This window comes from Capricornis sumatraensis, chromosome 9, assembly GCF_032405125.1.
Source record: "Capricornis sumatraensis isolate serow.1 chromosome 9, serow.2, whole genome shotgun sequence".
Lineage (NCBI taxonomy): Eukaryota > Metazoa > Chordata > Mammalia > Artiodactyla > Bovidae > Capricornis > Capricornis sumatraensis.
Genome location: NC_091077.1, coordinates 49,189,407 through 49,209,833, shown reverse-complemented (window position 1 = coordinate 49,209,833; position 20,427 = coordinate 49,189,407). Strand labels below are relative to the sequence as shown.

At 39.5% G+C, this 20,427-nt stretch overlaps 1 protein-coding gene across 5 annotated transcripts in view; it reads left to right on the top strand.

The window, feature by feature from the left end:
• BRD8 (bromodomain containing 8) overlaps positions 1-20,277 on the top strand; it is a 29,910-nt gene extending 9,633 nt beyond the window's left edge. For 3 of the 5 annotated variants that reach the window (XM_068980931.1, XM_068980934.1, XM_068980933.1), the window contains 13 exons: positions 273-417; positions 1,272-1,481; positions 1,864-2,144; positions 2,472-2,924; positions 3,237-3,333; positions 3,528-3,574; positions 4,353-4,567; positions 4,746-4,838; positions 5,026-5,094; positions 6,046-6,223; positions 8,391-8,495; positions 8,972-9,016; positions 10,613-10,930. In XM_068980931.1, coding sequence (XP_068837032.1) covers positions 273-417; positions 1,272-1,481; positions 1,864-2,144; positions 2,472-2,924; positions 3,237-3,333; positions 3,528-3,574; positions 4,353-4,567; positions 4,746-4,838; positions 5,026-5,094; positions 6,046-6,223; positions 8,391-8,495; positions 8,972-9,016; positions 10,613-10,672 — 1,998 coding nt within the window. In that variant the 3' untranslated portion in view covers positions 10,673-10,930. Of the gene's footprint in view, positions 1-272; positions 418-1,271; positions 1,482-1,863; positions 2,145-2,471; positions 2,925-3,236; positions 3,334-3,527; positions 3,575-4,352; positions 4,568-4,745; positions 4,839-5,025; positions 5,095-6,045; positions 6,224-8,390; positions 8,496-8,971; positions 9,017-10,612; positions 10,931-13,572; positions 13,849-14,642; positions 14,910-15,529; positions 15,688-18,032; positions 18,123-18,220; positions 18,290-19,497; positions 19,676-20,226 lie in introns of those variants that run through there. The other 2 variants (XM_068980930.1, XM_068980932.1) reach the window with 2 other exon arrangements.
• The last annotated feature ends 150 nt before the right edge of the window (positions 20,278-20,427 follow it).

The window sequence follows — 20,427 nt, the reverse complement described above, 5'->3', positions numbered from 1 at the left end:
CTCCTAGTTAAATGTTAATTTAAAAACAAAACAAGTAGTTGATAGTATCCTTGGATCCTGAGGTATCTGAAACCATAATTATTTTGGTTCTCTTCTCCAGAGGACTCTTGTTCATAACATTTGAAAATTAGAGTTTCCCCGGGTCTGCAATTATTTTCTTTGGATATTAACTTTTAGTTTCGTGAAGTTTGGCCAACTGCTGGAGCTTTTTTTGGGAAGTGGTAATAAAGGAAAGCTTGAGTGTAGCCTTCGCCTTTGTTCTTCCCTGGTAGGTCAATGAGAGTGAAATGGCTGTGGCTTCTGGCCACCTGAACAGTACAGGTGTCCTCTTGGAGGTAGGCGGGGTCCTTCCCATGATACATGGTGGGGAGATGCAGCAAACACCCAGCACTGTTGCAGCCTCCCCTGCTGCCTCAGGTAAGTCACTACTTTTCCGTTATCTACTTTGTTTTAGAAATGTTGAATATGGCATTGATTGCCCTTGGTTTCTAGCCTTTGTTATTAAGCAACTGTGAATCCTAGATTTAAAGCCCAACCTTGGAGCTGCATTACCTCTTAAGCCACGTGGAGCTCAAAATTATAAATCCATTTCATCTTCAAATTACTGAATATCTTAGATGAACATGGTATAGATGTATTAAGAATAGTGAAGTTAATGGTCAAGGTGCAAAATCACAGAAGGGTGCTAGGGACACCTGAGACTAGTATAGGGAGATAAGATTTGGAACTAAAACGCTAGACTTAACAAGTTTCAGGCCTGCCATGCCCTGGGTTTGTGGCCTTGGATAGGTAACTTTAACTGTTGAGTCTCAATTTTCTGTTTTATTAGTTGCAATATACATATTTCTCATGGATGTAGTAAGAATTAAATGAGGTAGAAAATGTAAAGCAAAAAAGAGTTTTATAAAATGCCAAACGTTAGATTTTGGTGTTTGAGTGATGTTACATTTGAGTGGTTTATAGCATGCTTAACTTCAGCAGAAGTGACAGATTAACTCATACTGTTTTTGTTTGTTTGTTTGTTTTTAAATTGCCCCTCATCTTTCATATGAGTTGTGTATTCTAGTGCTTTGAGTCATTCCTAACTTGGCAGAAGATCTTAAGTGAGATTTGGAAAAGTAAGGATATAGATAATGAGCTTATTTAACAGAGGAGTTGCTTTCATCCTTTGAGACTAAAAGTTTCCTTGTTTGAGTCTTAAAGTGGCTGTTATTTGCTTCTTGTTCATGTGCTTTCTTTTTACCTCGTTTCTGTGCCTCTTTGTCTGTTAGGTACTCCCACTCTTTCCCGGCTTTTAGAAGCTGGTCCTACACAGTTCACCACACCTCTTGCTTCCTTCACTACTGTTGCCAGTGAACCTCCAGTTAAACTTGTGGCACCCTCTGTAGAATCTGTATCCCAGGCTACCATTGTCATGATGCCTGCGTTGCCAGCACCATCCTCTGCTCCGGCTGTCTCCACTCCTGAGAGTGTAGCTCCAGGTGCGTCCTTGACCCACGCCCTGAGCAGCAACTAGATCCAAAGTTTCATTTTGAGCTTCATTTAGAGAAAGGTGACCAAGAGCATTAGCTTCTGTTCTCTATAGACATGTACTATCTTTATCCTTACAAAAACAAGGATATGAGAAGAAGTGGGTGGGCATTTATTCATTGGTGAAAAGGACTAAGTGTACACATATAAGTGGGCTTGAGAATGTGTTCTCACCTTTCTAGTTAAAACTGAGGAGAAGAAAATAAAGGCAGATGTAAGATAACTTCTACTGAGCTTAGGTTTATGGGTACTTGACATCTGAGCTTTGCCGTGATCTCCAGTTGGGCAGTTGATAACAAGCTTCTGAGATGGTTTTCTTTTCCTATTATTCAGTGAGTCAGCCTGACACCTGTGTTCCCCTGGAGGCTGTAGGGGATCCACATACTGTGACTGTTTCCATGGATAGCAGTGAAATCTCCATGATTATCAATTCTATCAAAGAAGAGTGTTTCCGATCAGGGGTAGCAGAGGCCCCTGGAGGATCAAAGGCTCCCAGCATTGATGGGAAGGAAGATTTAGATCTGGCTGAGAAGATGGATATTGCGGTGTCTTACACAGGTGAAGAGCTGGATTTTGAGACTGTTGGGGACATCATTGCCATCATTGAGGACAAGGTAACTATTTACCAAAGCCCTGAGAAATGTCTCATGGGTCCTGCATAGACTTCTCTCCTCAGCTTCTCCTTGCAGTAAGGATTACATAAACAGCTCTCCTTCCTCCCATCTCCATCTCTGTAGTACCAAAGCCCTTTGATGCTGACATACTAGTCATCTGCCCAACCTACTGGTTTGCACCAGACAGGTACCTGTACATTGGTTGCTTCTTCTTCCTGGAGGAGATGGAGAGAGAAGCTCAGATTCAGGCCATCTCATTGGGTGCTAATGAATTGAGGGACTTGGGCTTCTTTTTGTGACTTCAACAGTGTGTGTATTATGGGACAGGTAGATGACCATCCTGAAGTGCTGGATGTGGCCGCAGTGGAAGCAGCACTGTCATTCTGTGAAGAGAATGATGATCCCCAGTCACTGCCTGGCCCCTGGGAGCACACTATCCAGCAGGAACGGGATAAGCCAGTACCTCTCCCTGCACCAGAGATGGCAGTCAAGCAAGAGAGGCTGGACTTTGAAGACACAGAAAGCAAAGGAATCCATGAACTGGTGGACATCAGGGAGCCCAGTGTTGAGATCAAAATGGAACCTGCAGAACCAGAGCAAGGCATTTCAGGGGCTGAAATGGTATCTGGAGTTGTTCCAGCCACAAATATGGAGCCACCAGAACTCAGGAGTCAGGACTCAGACGAGGAACCCAGAAGTATAGCAACTGGAGAAATTACTGAAGCAGATGTTTCCAGTAGGAAAGGTGATGAGATTCCACTTACAGCAGTGAAGACAGAGGTATTTAAGATCAGGGGCTTGGCAGGGGGTTGGGAGAGGGTAGAGGGTTATACCTTATGTAAGAAGGGACAGTTTGGGCCTTTGGTTTTCCTGTTGTATTTCTGAGTTCTGACATGTTGGTGTCCAAAGCCCATAGGTATGATCAGTGCTATATATATTTACTTAATCCTGTTCCTATTAAGGTGACAATTAGAATCATATTTCATGGGTAAGACTTAGAATTTCTTGTATAGTTTCATTATCATTGAAGAATAAAGTAGAAGCTATAGCGATTTACCAGGACTTAAGGTACTTATCTTTTTTGGTCTTCAGGCATCCCCTGAAAGCATGTTGTCTCCATCACATGTTGTCTCAAATACCATTGAAGATCCTTTAGAGGCAGAGACTCAGCACAAGTTTGAAATGTCAGGTAAATAAATAATAAAGCCAGGACATATATACTCCGTAACTAACTTTAAATCATTTGCTTTGGCTTCTGAGGGATTGTGGGTTGTGGAGATAGAGTAGGTCAGCATGGAAAGGAGAGCTGCAGGGGATTATTGTCCATAGGAACGGGAGGGCTAAGGTGGAAAAATCTTCAGGTAGTCTTTCTCTCCTCTGCAGACTCATTGAAAGAAGAATCAGGGACTATTTTTGGAAGCCAGATAAAGGTATTTCAGACTTTTCTTTATTCCTCTTGCTGTGTGACTAGATTTCCCTATAGCACTACCTTTTTAATGAATTTGAGTAAACTCACATCTTTATTCTCTGAGATGAGACTGGTTAAGGAGTTGCATGGGGAAAAGCTGCAGTGGACAGTTAGGCATAGTGGGAATACTGTGGCAACATGTGCTTCCTATCTGAAAGAGTTTATGACTATCACACAGACCCTTCTTTGTGTATAATGCACAGAGAAGCTTTGATACATTCAGAAGATTTGGAGTGAGTAGGGATACCAGAGCCAGGGAGAGCATATAGGAAATCAGATTATTAGTTATACTATACAGAGAAAGTCATCCAAAGTTTTCTTTTTAGAATTACTAACGCAGTAGTAACAAACAGACTTAAAGTAATGTGATGTGAGCTTGCTCCATCAGATGAGACACAAAATAAAAACTATTTTTGATAATTTGTACCCAGGGTCAGAGTTCCTCTCAAGAGCAAGGGGAAAGAAGGAACGCCTCTTAGCTTAGTCTTAAGTAAGTAGCTTTTTTTTTCTTCCTTTTAAAAAGATCCTGGGTCTTATTCTTTGTCCAGGTTCTAAATTACTTGATCAGTCAGTATCTGTAAGTAGATGCTAGTATAAGTGATAGAGGGCTCAGTCAGGAAATAGTGTGAGGCCATTTTCTAGAACTGATCTGACCCAAAAGACAGATCACGTTTAATGATGCTTTGCTGAATAGTTTTGCTCTCCTTTCAATTTGTTGACTGGAACACACTATGTCTAAGGATGCCCCAGGTGAGGATGAGGAGGAAGATGGAGTCAGTGAAGCAGCAAGCCTAGAGGAGCCTAAGGAAGAAGATCAAGGAGAAGGCTATTTGTCAGAAATGGATAACGAACCCCCTGTGAGTGAGAGTGACGATGGCTTTAGCATTCACAATGCTACGCTGCAGTCCCACACACTGGCAGACTCCATTCCCAGCAGCCCTGCTTCTTCACAGTTGTGAGTATTAGCAATTCTTTCTTTGGGGTCAAGGCAGTGAAGGTGAGAAGTAGGAGAGGATCTTTTCTTTAGTCTTACTTTTTCATCTTCACTTTCTTGGCCTGAACAAGCGTTTGATAAATAGTTAGAACTTTTTTTTTGGATTTACACCAAGTGGGACTCTCCTATTTTATTTCAGCTCTGTCTGTAGTGAGGATCAGGAAGCTATTCAAGCACAGAAAATCTGGAAGAAAGCCATCATGCTTGTATGGAGAGCTGCAGCTAATCATAGGTGAGTGGGCTTTACCAGTTAATAGGAACATTTCCTCCTGCTCTTTTGGTAACTAGAAAAGTCTAAATAGGCTTATATATGATTGATAGCGTTGGCTCTTAAAACCTTCAGCCCTTTAGATCAAGTTCCATTACTTGAGCTTCTTGGAGGAAAAGTCAGTAATTGGCACCAAATTCTTTTTGGACAGGTATGCCAATGTCTTCCTCCAGCCTGTTACAGATGACATAGCACCTGGCTACCACAGCATTGTACAGAGGTAAGCCATGACCCATTCAGTCTGCTGTCTTGGCCTGAACTTTTCCAGTCTTAGTGGACTTTTCTATAGACAGAAAGTCTAAAGCAAATTTTATTTGATGTAAGGATGACAGAATACTAAACTAATTATTTCATTGACTGGATCATTGAGTCTAAAAAGAATTAACCCCCTTTATTACCTTTCTCAATACTTATTTGACTGACTTTTTGTTTTTATGTTAAGTACTTGTTTGGGGTTTAAGTACTTGTTTTCAGTTCAGTTCAGTCGCTCAGTCGTGTCCGACTCTTTGCGACCCCATGAATTGCAGCACTCCAGGCCTCCCTGTCCATCACCAAATCCCGGAGTTCACTCAGACTCGTGTCCATCGAGTCAGTGATGCCATCCAGCCATCTCATCCTCTGTCGTCCCCTTCTTCTCCTGCCCCCAATCCCTCCCAGCATCAAAGTCTTTTCCAATGAGTCAACTATTTGCATGAGGTGGCCAAGGTACTGGAGTTTCAGCTTTAGCATCATTCCTTCCAGAGAAATCCCAGGGCTGATCTCCTTTAGAATGGACTGGTTGGATCTCCTTGCAGTCCAAGGGACTCTCAAGAGTCTTCTCCAACACCACAGTTCAAAAGCATCAATTCTTCGGCGCTCAGGCTTCTTCACAGTCCAACTCTCACATCCATACATGACCACAGGAAAAACCATAGCCTTGACTAGACGGACCTTAGTCGGCAAAGTAATGTCTCTGCTTTTGAATATGCTATCTAGGTTGGTCATAACTTTTCTTCCAAGGTGTAAGCGTCTTTTAATTTCATGGCTGCAATCACCAGGGCTTTATATTTGAGTCCTGGCAGCTGGGACTGAAAGTATATATTAGGAAGTGTATGTGGTAATAACATATTCAAAGATCCTATTGAGTCCTCTTTCCCTCTCTGCTCCCATTTTCCCCTGGTCTGTTTTTTAGGCCTATGGATTTGTCAACTATTAAGAAAAACATTGAAAATGGACTGATCCGCAGCACAGCTGAATTTCAGCGTGACATTATGCTGATGTTCCAGAATGCTGTAATGTATAATAGCTCAGACCACGATGTCTATCATATGGCAGTAGAAATGCAACGAGATGTTTTGGAGCAGATCCAGGTACTTTGAGTATCCTGAGTGTTTTAAATTATTCAAGAGAAGGATTTATGTTGATATTGGGAAGGGGTGCTGGGATTTTTACTTGGAATAGCCATCAGGAACACAGTTACAATTTTCTTCTTGCTGTATTTATGTTGGTTTTCTCATGTTGGTTTGCTAAACGAGTTGTGAGGAAATATTCTACCTTTCTTGGGCATATATCAATAAAATTTTTATAAAATGGTGAATGTATATTTTTAAGTAACATAAAGTATGTACATGGTAGACAGCCCTTTTCATTGCAGGGAACCTATGTTTATTCTGTAGTTGCATTACCAGGTACCCTTTGGGTATTGAGCTTAAAAGGATGTTGTCTGTCTCTACAGAAAGATAGTGATTAGTGCCTAGTGATTACTTAAGTTGCTTCAGTTCATCTAGTTTTATTCTCTCATTTTCTTTCTTAGAGCATATAGATTTGTTTTTAAGGATTTTTAAAAATTGAAGTATATAGTTAATTTACAGTGTTGTGTTAGTCTCAAGTGGACAGCAGATTGATTCAGTTATATATATATATATAAAATTAGTTTGGTGCAAAAGTAATTGCAGTTTTGCATTATTGAACTTTGCCATTTGATATTGGAATACATTCTTAAATTTGTTAAATAAATGTGGTTATGTTATACATCATTTTAATGCACGTTTCTTGCTTTTTGTTTTTTTTGCTAATAACATTACTTGCCGTGTGTTTTATATTTATTTAAGACTATGGAAATGATGTTAGACAAAAAGCAAATTCAAGCGATTTTCTTATTTGAGTTCAAAATAGGTCGTAAGGCAGCAGAGACAATTTACAACCTCAACAACGCATTTGCCCCAAGAATTGCTAATAAACAGTGCAGTGGTGGTTCAAGAAGTTTTGCAAAGGAGATGAGAGCCTTGAAGATGAGGAGCTTAGTGGCTGGCCAATGAAAGTTGACAATGACCAATTGAGAGCCATCATCGAAGCTGATTGTCTTACAACTATGCGAGAAGTTGCCAAAGAACTCAATGTCAATCATTCTATGGTTGTTCAGAATTTGAAGCAAATTGGAAAGGTGAAAAAGCTTGATAAGTGGGTGCCTCCTGAGCTGACCACAAATCAAAAAAATCGTTTTGAAGTGTTGTCTTCTCTTATTCCACACAACAACAGCAGACCATTTCTTGATTGGATTGTGGCATGTGATGAAAAGTGGATTTTATACAACAGCAGGCGACAGCCAGCTCAGTGGCTGGACTAAGAAGAAGCTCCAAAGCACCTCTCAAAGCTGAACTCGCACCAAAAACAGGTCATGGTCTCTGCTTGGTGGTCTGCTACCGGTCTGATCCACCACAGCTTTCTGAATCCCTGTGAAACCATTACGTCTGAGAAGTACGCTCAGCAGATCGATGAGATGCACCAAAAATTGTAACTCCTGCAACTGGCATTGGTCAATAGAAAGGGCCCAGTTCTTATCCATGACAACACCCAACTGCAGATCACACAACCACCACTTCAAAAGTTGAATGAATTGGGCTATGAAGTTTTGCCTCATTTGCCATATTCTCCTGACCTCTCGCCAACTTACTACCACTTCTTCAAGCATCTCAACAACTTTTTGTAGGGAAAATGCTTCTACAACCAGTAGGAGGCAGAAAATGCTCTCTGAGAGTTTGTTGAATCCCAAAGCATGAGTTTTTATGCTACAGAAATAAACTTTATTTCTCATTGGCAAAAATGTGTTGATTGTAATGGTTCCTATTTTGATCAATAAAGATGTATTTGAGCCTGGTTATAATGATTTAAAATTCATGGTCTGAAACCACAATTACGTTTGCACCAACCTAATATATATGTTCTTTTTCAAATTCTTTTCCATTATAGGTTATTGTAAGATAACTAAGTATGGTTCCATGTTTTATACAGTTAGAGCATAGAGATTTTGATGCTGTATTGTAGCAACAACAAAAACTTAGAGCCATTTGGCATTTTCTGATTGTTTATCATACCCAAGAAGAATTAAAACCTAATGTGCTAAACTTCTAATTAGTAGATGTATTTGAATGGTGTTTGCAGAATGGTACCATAGTCTTATTTACAAAGCCTAAGGTGTCTTCGTTCTTCCCTGATGGATCAGGTCTCTAGGGCCAACTCTGTTTCTTCTCCCTACAGCAATTCCTGGCCACACAGTTGATTATGCAAACCTCTGAGTCTGGGATCAGTGCTAAAAGTCTTCGAGGCAGAGATTCTACCCGCAAACAGGATGCTTCAGAGAAGGTGAGGAGACCAAGGAAGAGCATGTGTGCCGGTGTTCCAGTGATAGAAGTCTGAAGCATCCAGGGAACCTTATGTTACTACTTGGTACTGCCAGGCTTCTACATACCAGTGGTATACAGACATCAAGATCTTAAAATGGTAGTTGTTTGCTCCCATCAAACATTGAAGAAACCTGCTGTGACTGAAAGACACAGTCACATAGGAGAAATTGTGGGCTGAGTGAATGAATTATTATCTCCTCTGGAAGAGTGCTCACAAGTTGGGAGAAATGACTTAGCTTGTAGCATTTGGGGACCATCAGTTCCTATTCCAGAGGCATAATGGCCAGATTGCTTTTGGATCTCTTTCCTCTTATTCTTGAGTTTTAAAATTTTGTCTTTGTGTGCGTGGTGCTTGTGTCTCTGTCCTGAGGTTTGGGTTGCTTGCAGCTGAGAGTTTCTGTGGAACCTGATCAGTGTTTGTTTGTCCTCTAACAGGACAGTGTCCCCATGGGCTCTCCTGCCTTCCTTCTCTCTCTCTTTGTAAGTATTGAATGCTGCAAGGGGTGGTGTTGCCACAAAGATTCTCAGCTCTTGCTGGGGGTGGGTGGCAGAGGGAAATCCAACGTGCAGACTGTGGCAATGTCTCAAACTTCTGTTTATTCAAGTCATCAAATAAGAAACTGCCTCTTCTGCATTCCTGTCTTTCTGCATGTGTGTGTGTGTGGGCTGGGTAGGGACTGTTTCAAGACTTCACTAAGCTGAAATGAGGTATTCTTGGTAAGGATCTAGGATGCACCTGCTCCTCATTTCTTGACTTCACCTTTTGACAGTTCTTTTTTTTAATAAATAGAAGATTGCTCAGAGCAGCAGCTGCTAACTGGCATTTAAAAAGATACTCTGCGCATGGGTTTGTTTTTTTTTCTTTTCCTCTAATAATAAGTTGCAAGAGTGATGCCTGATACATAAACATCCAGTAAAATTTAAGATAAAGATCTCAGTAACAATGACCCCTACCTTTAGTAGTGGCTGGTGGAATTAGAGATAAGCTTAATAAAGCTAACCTAAAGACTTCTTTCTTTTCCTCTCTGATTTGAACAAACCTTTGACTATGTTCATTATGAGGCACTGATTCATGATATAATGAAGGGATATCAGCCTAGAAAACCATATGATTTTAAAACTCACTGAATTTTTTCTTGGAGCTTTGTTTTCCTCATCTGTGTGATGGAGATGATAATATGAGGTACCTGTCCAGCCTACCTCACAGGGATGTTGTGAGGATAAAATGAAATAATAGGTGTGAAACTGGCTTGAAAAAAAAAATTAAAATGTTCTACAAATGCAAGGGTGTTATTTTTATACTTAATGTTGTCTCAGAGGCAGCTTGTGTTCATGAGCTCTAAGAAGTCCTTGCATATTAGAAATGTAAAAATGGCCTGGCGCAGCTGAAGTGTTCACTAGCTCATCTTACCTACAGGCCTCAGCCTATACAACAGACAGAACACTGTAGTCTCCATTCTTTCTTACTGGCCTGCAACAGTGACTGTGTCCCGAACCAACTGACTGGTTGTTGCAAGGCTGGTTAATAGAATCTTTTATCTATTGAAGACAGCAAAGTATTGCACAAGAGGAAGGAGCTGGGCTGCAGGGAGAGAGCAGCAGATGGAAAGAAGCTTTCTGATTGTCCTGATCTCATGGAAAACAACTCAGGAGGTGCTAGGGAACTAGTGCCAGGGTCAGTCTGCAGGAAAGGCCTTTCTTATAGGGATCAACAGCTGGACAGGTATGTTAGCCAAGAATCTCACTATCCACTGCCCTTTCTGGCTCTCACACCCATCTTTTACTCTTGTTTCTTTGCACATCATTTGGGGCCTGGGTGGGATGACTCAGTCATTCTGTGGGACCCCAGGGCAGGAGCAAGGTACTCTGTCCTTTATTTCTTCTCACACACTACTCAAAGGTGCTTTTTAGCCCGCTCTGTGGAAGGACAGATAAATGCCCCTCATTCCCTGGATTTTTCTGTTGATTCTCCTCCCTCTTTCCTCCTAAAACCAAATCCCCAGCATACTTGTTGCACCTCTCTTACATCATAGGTAACTCATTCACACTCCCTTTCTTTATCTGCCTGTCATCTAGGATGGGGGAACCAGGGGGCGCCGCTGTGCCATTGAAGCAGATATGAAGATGAAAAAGTGAAGCCTCAGAGTATCTGCATTGAGCTGAACCTGAAACAGAAGTAAAGATAACGCTTGGGCTTGTGGCCCAGTTTCAGAAGTTGAAGTTACAGAAGAGGAGGTGCCTGGGCCACGTGACATACTGGGAAAATCTCTCTCAGAGAGTTGGAGTAGCACAATTGCCTGTTTTAGGGCAAAAATCATGGTCTGTGTTAATATCCTGATGTGTTGCTAGCAGATTGTAGCTAGTTTGTACTGTCTTGTGAAGTGTACAGACTTTAAAAACAAAAACCTGTGAAATGTGTATGTACACAATAAACTCTGAAAGATAAGAAAACTCTAGCCTTTGTTGTGTTCTTAGAGTATGTGAGTGGGAGTGTGAAACTTAGGATTTGTTCTGCATGATAACTAATCATTTATGGAATGAGATTGTTAGAGGGGGAAAGTGGTCTTATAGTATGAACTGTTCTACTACAGGTCAGAGTTTGTAATATTTAAAAGTATTGCATTATGTAGTCAGGACTGTCTTACTCAGCTTTTCTTGAATGATTGGGAAAACAAGGTTTTCAGTGTTCTGTTCATGGCATTGTTTAAAGAAGATTAAAGCATGAATACAGATAGCATTTTTATCCTCAGCATTTATTCTATTTATTGCTATCTTTGCAGGTGGTATCTTATTTAGTTTCAGCTGCACTGGGTCATTGTTGCTTTGTGTGGGTTTTCTCTAATTGTGGAGAGTGGGGGCTTCTCATTTTGGTGGCTTCGCCTTGTTCTAGGCATGCGGGCTCCAGTAGTTGTGGCTTGAGGGTTCCAGAGTGCAGGCTCAGTAGTTGTGGCGCACAAGCTCAATTGCTCCTTGGCATGTGGGGTCTTCTGGACCCAGGGATCAAACCTGTGTCCCCTGCAGTGGCAGGTGGGTTTTTATCCACTGTGCCTCCAGGGAAGTCTTGTAGGTGGTATTTCTTGAATAGTATATTGTTATTTTTCTATATATTTCTATGTGTAGGATTCTTGTATATTTTAGAATTCATAACATTACTATTTGAAGATTTAACTCAGTAATCAAATTTATCACCTGAGTTTATTCCAACTTTTGTTCCTAAATAAAAATTAGATCAGTGAAATGAAGTATTTGTGAGCTTTTTATTAAAAACAGTTGGAGATTCATAGGGTATATCTAGTATTTTGAGCATTCTTGAGAAAGATACGGAACTTTATGATTGGAAATCATAGATCTTTTTTTGGCTTAAATAAAAATATAAAGCTGGTTAGAATGCTAAGGACATAGAAGATATACATCTTTGTGAGTGATAGAAAGTTCAGTCAATCCAGGAGTTAGAAAACTTTAATTACAGTATATTTCCAAAGCGATATACAAACATGTATGTGATATAAGTCCTAAAAGTTGGAGAAGTTTGTGGAGGAGGAGGTCCATTAAAGGACACAGATTTTGGGTTGGTAGAGAATGTGATTCATAAGCTAAGCAAGCTAAATTAAGGTAGAGGCATCTGAGGCAGGACTAAGAAGACGACTAAGGATTGTATTAAGGAATAGTGAATTACAGGAACCAGGATAAAGGGACAAAATTGCGCTTGATTTATGGAGGACTTTGACAGACTTGAGAAATTTATATTTGAGGTATCTATTGTAAAGCATTAAATAGGGAGACTATTAAAAAAAAAATAGGGAGACTATTTGTTCAGAGCAGGTTGGATTAAAAATAGAGAAACTGACCAGGAGGCTATTACATTTATTCAGGAATAAAGGATGGGCAGTGAGAAAAATTACTGTGAAAGAAAATTGGGAAGTGGACTTGTTTAATGAATGTAAAAGAAGAAAGACTCAAAACAGGACTAAGGAAATAGTGATGGTAGGCATAAGGAATTTAGGGAGAGCAAATGGTTGCGGGGTGGGGGGCCTTCCTTGATAGCTCAGTTGGTAGAGAATCTGCCTGCAATATAGGAGACCACGGTTCAATTCCTGGGTCAGGAAGATCCCCTGGAGAAAGAGATAGGCTACCCACTCCAGTATACTGGCCTGAAGAATTCATGGACTGTATAGTCCAAGGGCTCACAAAGAGTCAGACACAATTGAACGACTTTCACGTGGTTTGTGAGATGTTCAGAAAAGTGATGTTTTAGAAGAGTTGAAGGAGATGGTAGGGCACCTGAAGGGAATCAGCCTTTGGGTACATGGAGAAATGAGGCAAGAATGCATACAAAAAGTAAAAGTGGAGAGATTTGGAAGCCACCTTAATAAAGATGAAAGTTGAAATCTCAAAATAGCTACATTTCTTCTTTTTTTTTAAGACACAGTAAGGAAGCAGAGGCCCAAACAAGAACATAGAAAGTTGTAAAGGGAGAGCACAAAGTGGTAAGAAAACCAGGAGTGCAGTGTAACGAAAGCAAGGAAAGCTCTTTTAAAAACTTGATGTTGCAGTTCTCTTTCTGAGAAGTGAAAGCTGAATATCACTAGAAGGATGCTGCAGGTAATTGTAAAACATGCTTTGAGGATTTAATGGTTGATAGGTTAAAAATGTCTATAATGCTGAGGAAAATACCCCATGTGCATCTGATTTGTTGCCTTGCAATTGAGTTTAAGGTGATTTGGGATAGAGGAGTTCAGCTAGCTATGCTCCAGTTTTTTCTCTTCTTTCAGAGTATGAGGAAGTCTTAAGAACAAATACTTACTGGGTAGTATTTGTATTGTACTGTTTGACATAGGGCTTTTTCTTTATTCCCAATAACAGATCACTTTTTTCTCCTGATGTCTCCCTTCAGCTAGATATTACTCTTCCTAATAATGAGTAGAAAAAAATTTCTGACCCGTTACTTTTCTTCCAAAGTTGGGAGATGGAAATGCCATAGAAATACTGATTTGAGTGTATGTAATGCATTTTTTTTTCTGTGTATTTATTTACAGATGGGGCATGACTGGGGTTGGTTGGATTCTGAACAAGACTATCCCAATGACTCTGAGTTGAGCAATGACTGCAGGTCCCTCTTCAGCTCATGGGACTCCAGTTTTGATCTTGATCTGGGCAGCTGGAGGGAAACTGAGAAGCCAGGGGCTGAGGAACTAGAGGAAAGCAGCCCAGGGAGAGAAGCTAGTGAGCTGCTTGTGAGGGACGGAGGCAGTGAGGAATCTCAGGAAGAGGCAGAGCAAGTCAGCTGCCAGAACCTCCTCTTTCTTTCTGAGGTAATGGGGAGCCATTATTTCCAAAGGTGGAAGTCTCAACTTCCTAAGAGAATGCTTACCCATACATATTTCTACCACTCTGTATATTGTTTACCAAAATATAAGGTCTATGTTGGCAGGAATTGAGCTGATTGCTATGTCTCCTGCACTTGGTGCTGATAAAAAACATGTCCCAGATATGTACTTTTTGACAATGTTCTAAGAGCCCAGTCATTACGAGCCTAAATCATAGGAATTTCTGTATGTAGGACTGTCTTAGGAGGATCCTTGCAATTCATTCTTTCATACTCACGTGAGGTGACACTTGCCCAGACTCCCCTTTAAGTTTATAATGTTAAGACTTCTGGGCAGTATTTTGCAGTGTTTTTATTTCCCTGGTTAAGGGCTGAGGACCAGGAATAAACAGAACTGGACAGAGAGTTTATGTGGCAACTATACACATTTAGGAGAACCTAGGTCAAGATCAGTAAAAATCTAGTTTGTGGCAGAGTTTTCAGCAGTTTTTTAGATAGTCATTATCAGTTGATTAGAGTTGACACTTGGGATGGAAAATTAGAACTTAAGCTTCTTGAGGCAAGAATCCTGTCTATCTTGTTTACTGTTAAGTCCCTACCAACTAGCCCAGTGCCTATGTATATAAGATATTTGATAAGTTTAAAAAGACTGAATGAATCAATTAACCCTACCATTTCAGACTTAGTCGTAGTGGCAGCATAATGATGTGGCATTATTAATATGTAGATGATCATTTCCACTGATGTTCTTATACATCTGACAATAAACTATGGTTGCAGGTAGCTTATTTAATGGAGCCGTTGTGCATTAGCAGCAAAGAATCAAGTGAAGGCTGCTGCCCTTCATCTGGTACCAGACAAGAGGCAAGGGAAATTGAAGCTACTGAAGGAAAGGGGGAGCCCTACAGAGAACCTGAAGAACTTTCAGCCAAGGAAGACCACTTAGTCGCTGAGAAGTCATCACTGGGAGAAAATGGAAGGCCAGAGGTGACTCCACCTCCCTCAGATATTTCAGCACTTCAGGAACAATCCGTAGAGAGCAAAGAGGTATAAGTGAATAGCTTAAACCAGCTGTCTGATCGGTCCTGTGCACAGACAGGCAGAGCAGAATGTTTAGAGCACATAGGCTGACTCCAGAGTTCAATTACTTGGGTCTTAAATCGTGGTTTTAGCATCAGCTATGTAGGCTTAGGCATGTTAGTGAATATTTTAGAACCTCAGTTTTCTCTGCTGAAATGAAGTAATAGTGTTCTGTCTCAGGTGTGCTGTGAGGATTAGATGAATAATTCATGTGCAGCACTTAGCACAGTACCTGGCTCATAGTAAGCCGTCAGTAAAAGAATGCCATTATCATTAATATAATCTGACCAGCTAGAGTGGTTAGCTCCAGGGCAACAAGTAATGACAGTTTTAAAAGAAAACAGCATCTATCTAGACTTGAGTATATTGCTTTTTCATTTCTTGGGGGGCTATAGAGTCAGAGTTCTCTAAGAGTTCTCCATTGCATTAGGTCTAGCTAAACCACCTTTTTCTAACTTATTCTATAACTTTATTTAACTGACCTCTTCTTACCTTAAGATCAGCCTTCTTTTACCCCATGAAAGAAAAATTACCTTGAAGATAGTAAATACCTTTCTAAACTTTGCTTTGTTTCTTGGCATTCCCAGGGGGGAGTTCAGCAAGAATCCAAAGAGGAGGACCAGGGTGAAGGGTATGTGTCAGAAATGGAGGACCAGCGTTCTTCAGGTGAGTGTGATGATGGCTGCAGCACCCAGGAGACTCCTCTGGTGGATATCCTTTTCAGTCGTGCTACCTCCTCAAAGCTGTAAGTATAGATTTTTATCCAAGATTGTTAGGATTCATACTTTTACTTGTCTTTATGCCTATTTGAATTTGTTGCCATGAGCATTGATTACTTTTGTAATTTGAAAAATAGAATTAGAGTTGGAAAACACTAGAAATAGAATTAAATACAATTCTACTATACTGTTTCATCAACATTAAGAATCTTTCATAAGTAATGCTTGTCTCTATGTTTATTCAGGAAATATTGATGAGTCAGCTTGTCACTCAAGTCTAATATATAAACTGTACTTTTAAAAATACTAAAACATCTCTTATTAACTTGAAGTTAAAAAGTATTTCTAAGATATTATGTCCCTTGTTACTTTTTATCACAGGTCTTGGGAAATTGTTTATAATTTTTTTTTAGCATAAATAACTCTAAGGCCACAGAGCACGTTTTAAAATGTTAATTTTTTTTCAGTGAAGTGAATTTCTTTTTAAATCAGAAAAACAAGGTATTTCTAGTTTTGGTAACAAATAGTTCCTCTTCTGGGCCTAGTCTGGTGTCTATGTATTGAGAGAAGATAGCACGAACTGTTTTTTCTTCTTCACTACATCCTAGATCCATCCACATTATCTGTGGTAAGGCAAACCAATAATTATTTTAGCCTAAGGTCTACCACTGAACCATGCATATATATTCTTGTAAATAGTAGATTTCAAATTTTTGTTACACAAATAGAATACAGCTAAAAACCTAGATGTTGAAGAATTACTTCCTTTGCTTTTCTATAATTGCCTTTGTAAGTATGAGCAGATGGCATGTGATGACTATCCCCCAAACAGGAAATCGCTAATCTGGGACGTTTTTTCTCATGACATGTCAGCATCTTGAAATGCAAACTCCACACTCTTATCTTAGAATTTAGGTTAAACATAAAATCTTTATTAGAAAGCTGTAGATACTAGTAATTGAGTCTTCTTGACTAGATAGCTTAAGGGGAAACAGGTATTTGAGTTCAGTGTTGTCATTGTGGAAGCTTAAAACTACTTTGGAAGATAGACATTCCCTTGGTCCCTCTCTTCTGGCTTCTTCCTTAGTCTGTACTGACTCTCAGGGTAAAGTAGAACTTTTGGAGTACCACTGTTAAGTCTGCAGGTCCTTTTTACTCCCACAATTTTACTTGTAGTTGCTTGGCATGCATTCCCAAATAGATGGAAATAAAGGTAAGCAAGGGGTTGTTTCTTAAAATATTGCAAAGGTGATTGATTATAAAGTTATCGAGCTTATCACAGTACATTTTACATAATGGAAACTTAATATCTCTTTTGTGGATATATGAGCAAAACTGTATCAGAACTAGGGACTTATTTATTCTGGCTGACTGACCAGAAACAAAGGAAGAGGTTTGCTTTGGGCTTTAAATGTCTTGTTCTTGTAGGGTTCTGGGCTTAAGGATAAATTGATTTTTGTGGTATATAATTTAGATACAAGTGAGATAGTGCATCATGAAAATGAATTGTTATATGGAGTTGTTCAAACTGGAGAAAGATGAAATATGAGTTGTGTTCAAATGGATGCACACAATATGGTACATAAAGCAAAACGAGGGTGTAAAACCTTATGTGTGAAGAGAGTCCGTTTAGACAGAATAAGGCAGTGTATAAAGTATGAAGTGTAACATGATATTTAACTTTGGAGTAAATAGAAAACTTGCCAACTGGGAAAACTATAAAATGAAATAAAACGAGCAGTTGTACCTCTAAAGAAAAAACTAAATAAATTAGGCAGTTTAGCCCAGAGAAGGAAGGACCATGAGGAGAAATGAATTTGTCTTGGTATTTCAAAGTTACTATACAGAAAAGAAAATGAAACAAAAATATTTAAATTGTATAGCATTCAGGTGAAGTTTGAGAGAATTCCTTGGGAAATGAAACCAAGTTTTTTCCCCCACTATGGAAACATGGGAGAAATACTTATTAATGTGACATATTTCTGTATAAAAAGAGGACCAGAATCATGTATCAAATACTCCTTTGAGCACTTAATATGTGCCAGGAACTTGGGAGACATCAGTAAACAAAGACTACACTCATAGACCAGTTGTTTAGAGTCATAGGTGCTGAAGTGCAAGATTGCAAAAGGCACAGGCAGTTGCTTATAAGAATGTTACAACTTCATTTGCTAATAGTGATCAGTAGAGAATACTTATAGTCTAGGGTCCTTTATGGAAGCCTTAAATATGTTTTCATTCCTGTGATGTTATTTCCTTCAGATGTTAGCTAGGGGCACTATGTTTTGGGGAAAAGTCATTGCTCATCTAGGGGGACCAGAACACCATATGTGAAATTACTGTTTCTTTTCTGTCCTATTTTATCCCGTAGGTCTGATCTATGCCATGGTGATCCTATTCAGAATCACTTGCTATTTAAGAAGACTCTCCTGCCAGTCTGGAAGATGATAGCCAGTCACAGGTAGGACTCCAAGCCACTCTGGAAATTCACAACCACTCTTCTCATTTAGGGTGACTTTCTAGAGTTTCTTCATTCTCTCTGGATTTGTCCTTTATCAGGTTCAGCAGTCCGTTTCTGAAGCCTGTGTCAGAAAGGCAGGCCCCAGGATACAAGGATGTGGTGAAAAGGTCAGTGGAAAAGGGGTCAAGAAAGGTTGGTTGCTTTTATATCTGTCTTTTCATACTTTATTTTGCATCTGTTAGATTATTTCCTTATTTCATTTGCATTACTTAAGCTCAAGATATATTTTATAGCTGAATAAGTTCATAAAGTTATGAAAAGCTCAGTCTTTATTTGAGAATGTAAGGAACAACAGGATAAAGAGGCTTTTTTTCATTATTGACTTTTCAGTAATATGATCCGTTTGTTATAATCTTACATTAGCCTTTGGTACTTTTTGACACTTATTTTAGAGGAAAACTTTGAAAGGAAAACTGTATTCCTTCAGGCAGTTATAAGTATGCAAGGCAAAGATGGTAATCCAAATGGATTTTACAAACACTGATTGATTGCAGTATTTTGGATTTTTATATCATGGTTCATCTAAAATGCTATCATAAACTAGTGTGTCAATGTATAAAAGATCATAAAAGAACCTTTGGAGACAGACTCCTTAATTCTGTAGATGGGAAAACTAAGACTCAGAGGTGATCATCACTAGTCTGTGATGAAAAGTGAATAGCAGAGCGAAAACTAAACTGGAGTCTTACTTACCTCCCAGTTCAGTCCTCTTTCTACTCTGCTGTGTCTTCTCTTATACATCCACTCTCTATTATGTCCCGTTATATAATATTTATCTTAATATTCATTTTGTCTTCATGAAAGGAGAAAAAACTCTGAGATTTTGATTATATATTAAAAACTGTTGATTAAATACCTAGTGTATGACTACACATTGTAAACCGTCAATAACTCCCATGTGACAAATTGGAGCTTTTTACAACTTTGATACCACCAACTGTAAAATGTAATGGCTGGTCGTATGGGCTCTGGAGTCAGGCTGCTTCTGAATTAGAATCTAAGTTGTGTGACTTTGGGCAAGTACCTAACTTCTTTAGATCTCAATTTTCTCATTGCCAGTTGTGATCATGGTACTTACCATATAGGTTTATTGAGAGGATTAAGTGAGTTAATACAGAAAATACCTAGTATAGCACTCGACTTATTGTAAGCAGTCGTTATGTTAGCTGCTATTGCTATTTTATATCTAATGGGGATTGTTATCTTTAGTACTTTTTTCATTAAGAGCTGGTTAGTTTTTCAAGAAAGCATGTTAGGTCACCACATGTTCCACATGAAGGTTTGATTTCCTCTGGTTTCTCTTGGCCACCTGTAGACCCATGGACTTAACTAGCCTGAAAAGGAATCTGTCCAAGGGACGGATTCGCACCATGGCTCAGTTCCAGCGGGACCTGATGCTGATGTTCCAAAATGCTGTGATGTACAATGACTCTGATCATCACGTATACCATATGGCTATGGAGATGCAGCGAGAAGTCTTGGAGCAGATTCAGGTACTGCAGGTAGAGAGCTGCAAGAAAAAGGAGTGTAGTTTCTAGAATCTGATTTTAGAAAGTCTTGTGAGAATAAGGGTGATGTTGAAATGACCTTGTTCTCCCAGAGTTTATGTTTAGAGGTGATTCAAGGCCCTGAAGGGTTGACATTGTAACTGCTCCCCTGTGGAACCAGCTTTAATAGATGGTGAAGTAAAATACTCTAGGAAGGCAGGCAGCAGTAAAGAGCTCTTAGTGACCTGGGGATAGATAAGGAAGTAATGGGTGCATCTACTTCCAGAGCCTCAAGTCAGAGGGCTAAACATGAACACCTGAGGCTGGAGTCACTGTCCATTTTTTGACACTATGTTGGTGTTAATATATGTCCACATTGTCCCATCTGTAGAAGATAAGATATGGTAGCCAGAAGACATTTGAGGGTTTGTTTTTTGGGCAGCATCTTATTGATACTTTAAAGAAAAAAACATGGTTGAATCTCTGCAGAGAAAGAAATAAAATTGCATTCAAACCTCCATAAAGATTCATAGCTGCTATCTGCCTTGACCCTGTAGGTGCTGAGTATTTGGTTAGACAAAAGAAGAGACTTAAATAGTCTGGAATGAAAACTAACCAACCCTATGGATGATGGAAAACCTGTTTGGCTAACTTGGAGCTGCTTTCCTGAACTTTTCTGGATTTTGGACCTTTCTTTGAGACTCTGACTTATTGAAGATCCCAATACTTTTACCATTTTTCTGTTGTCTTTTCTAATA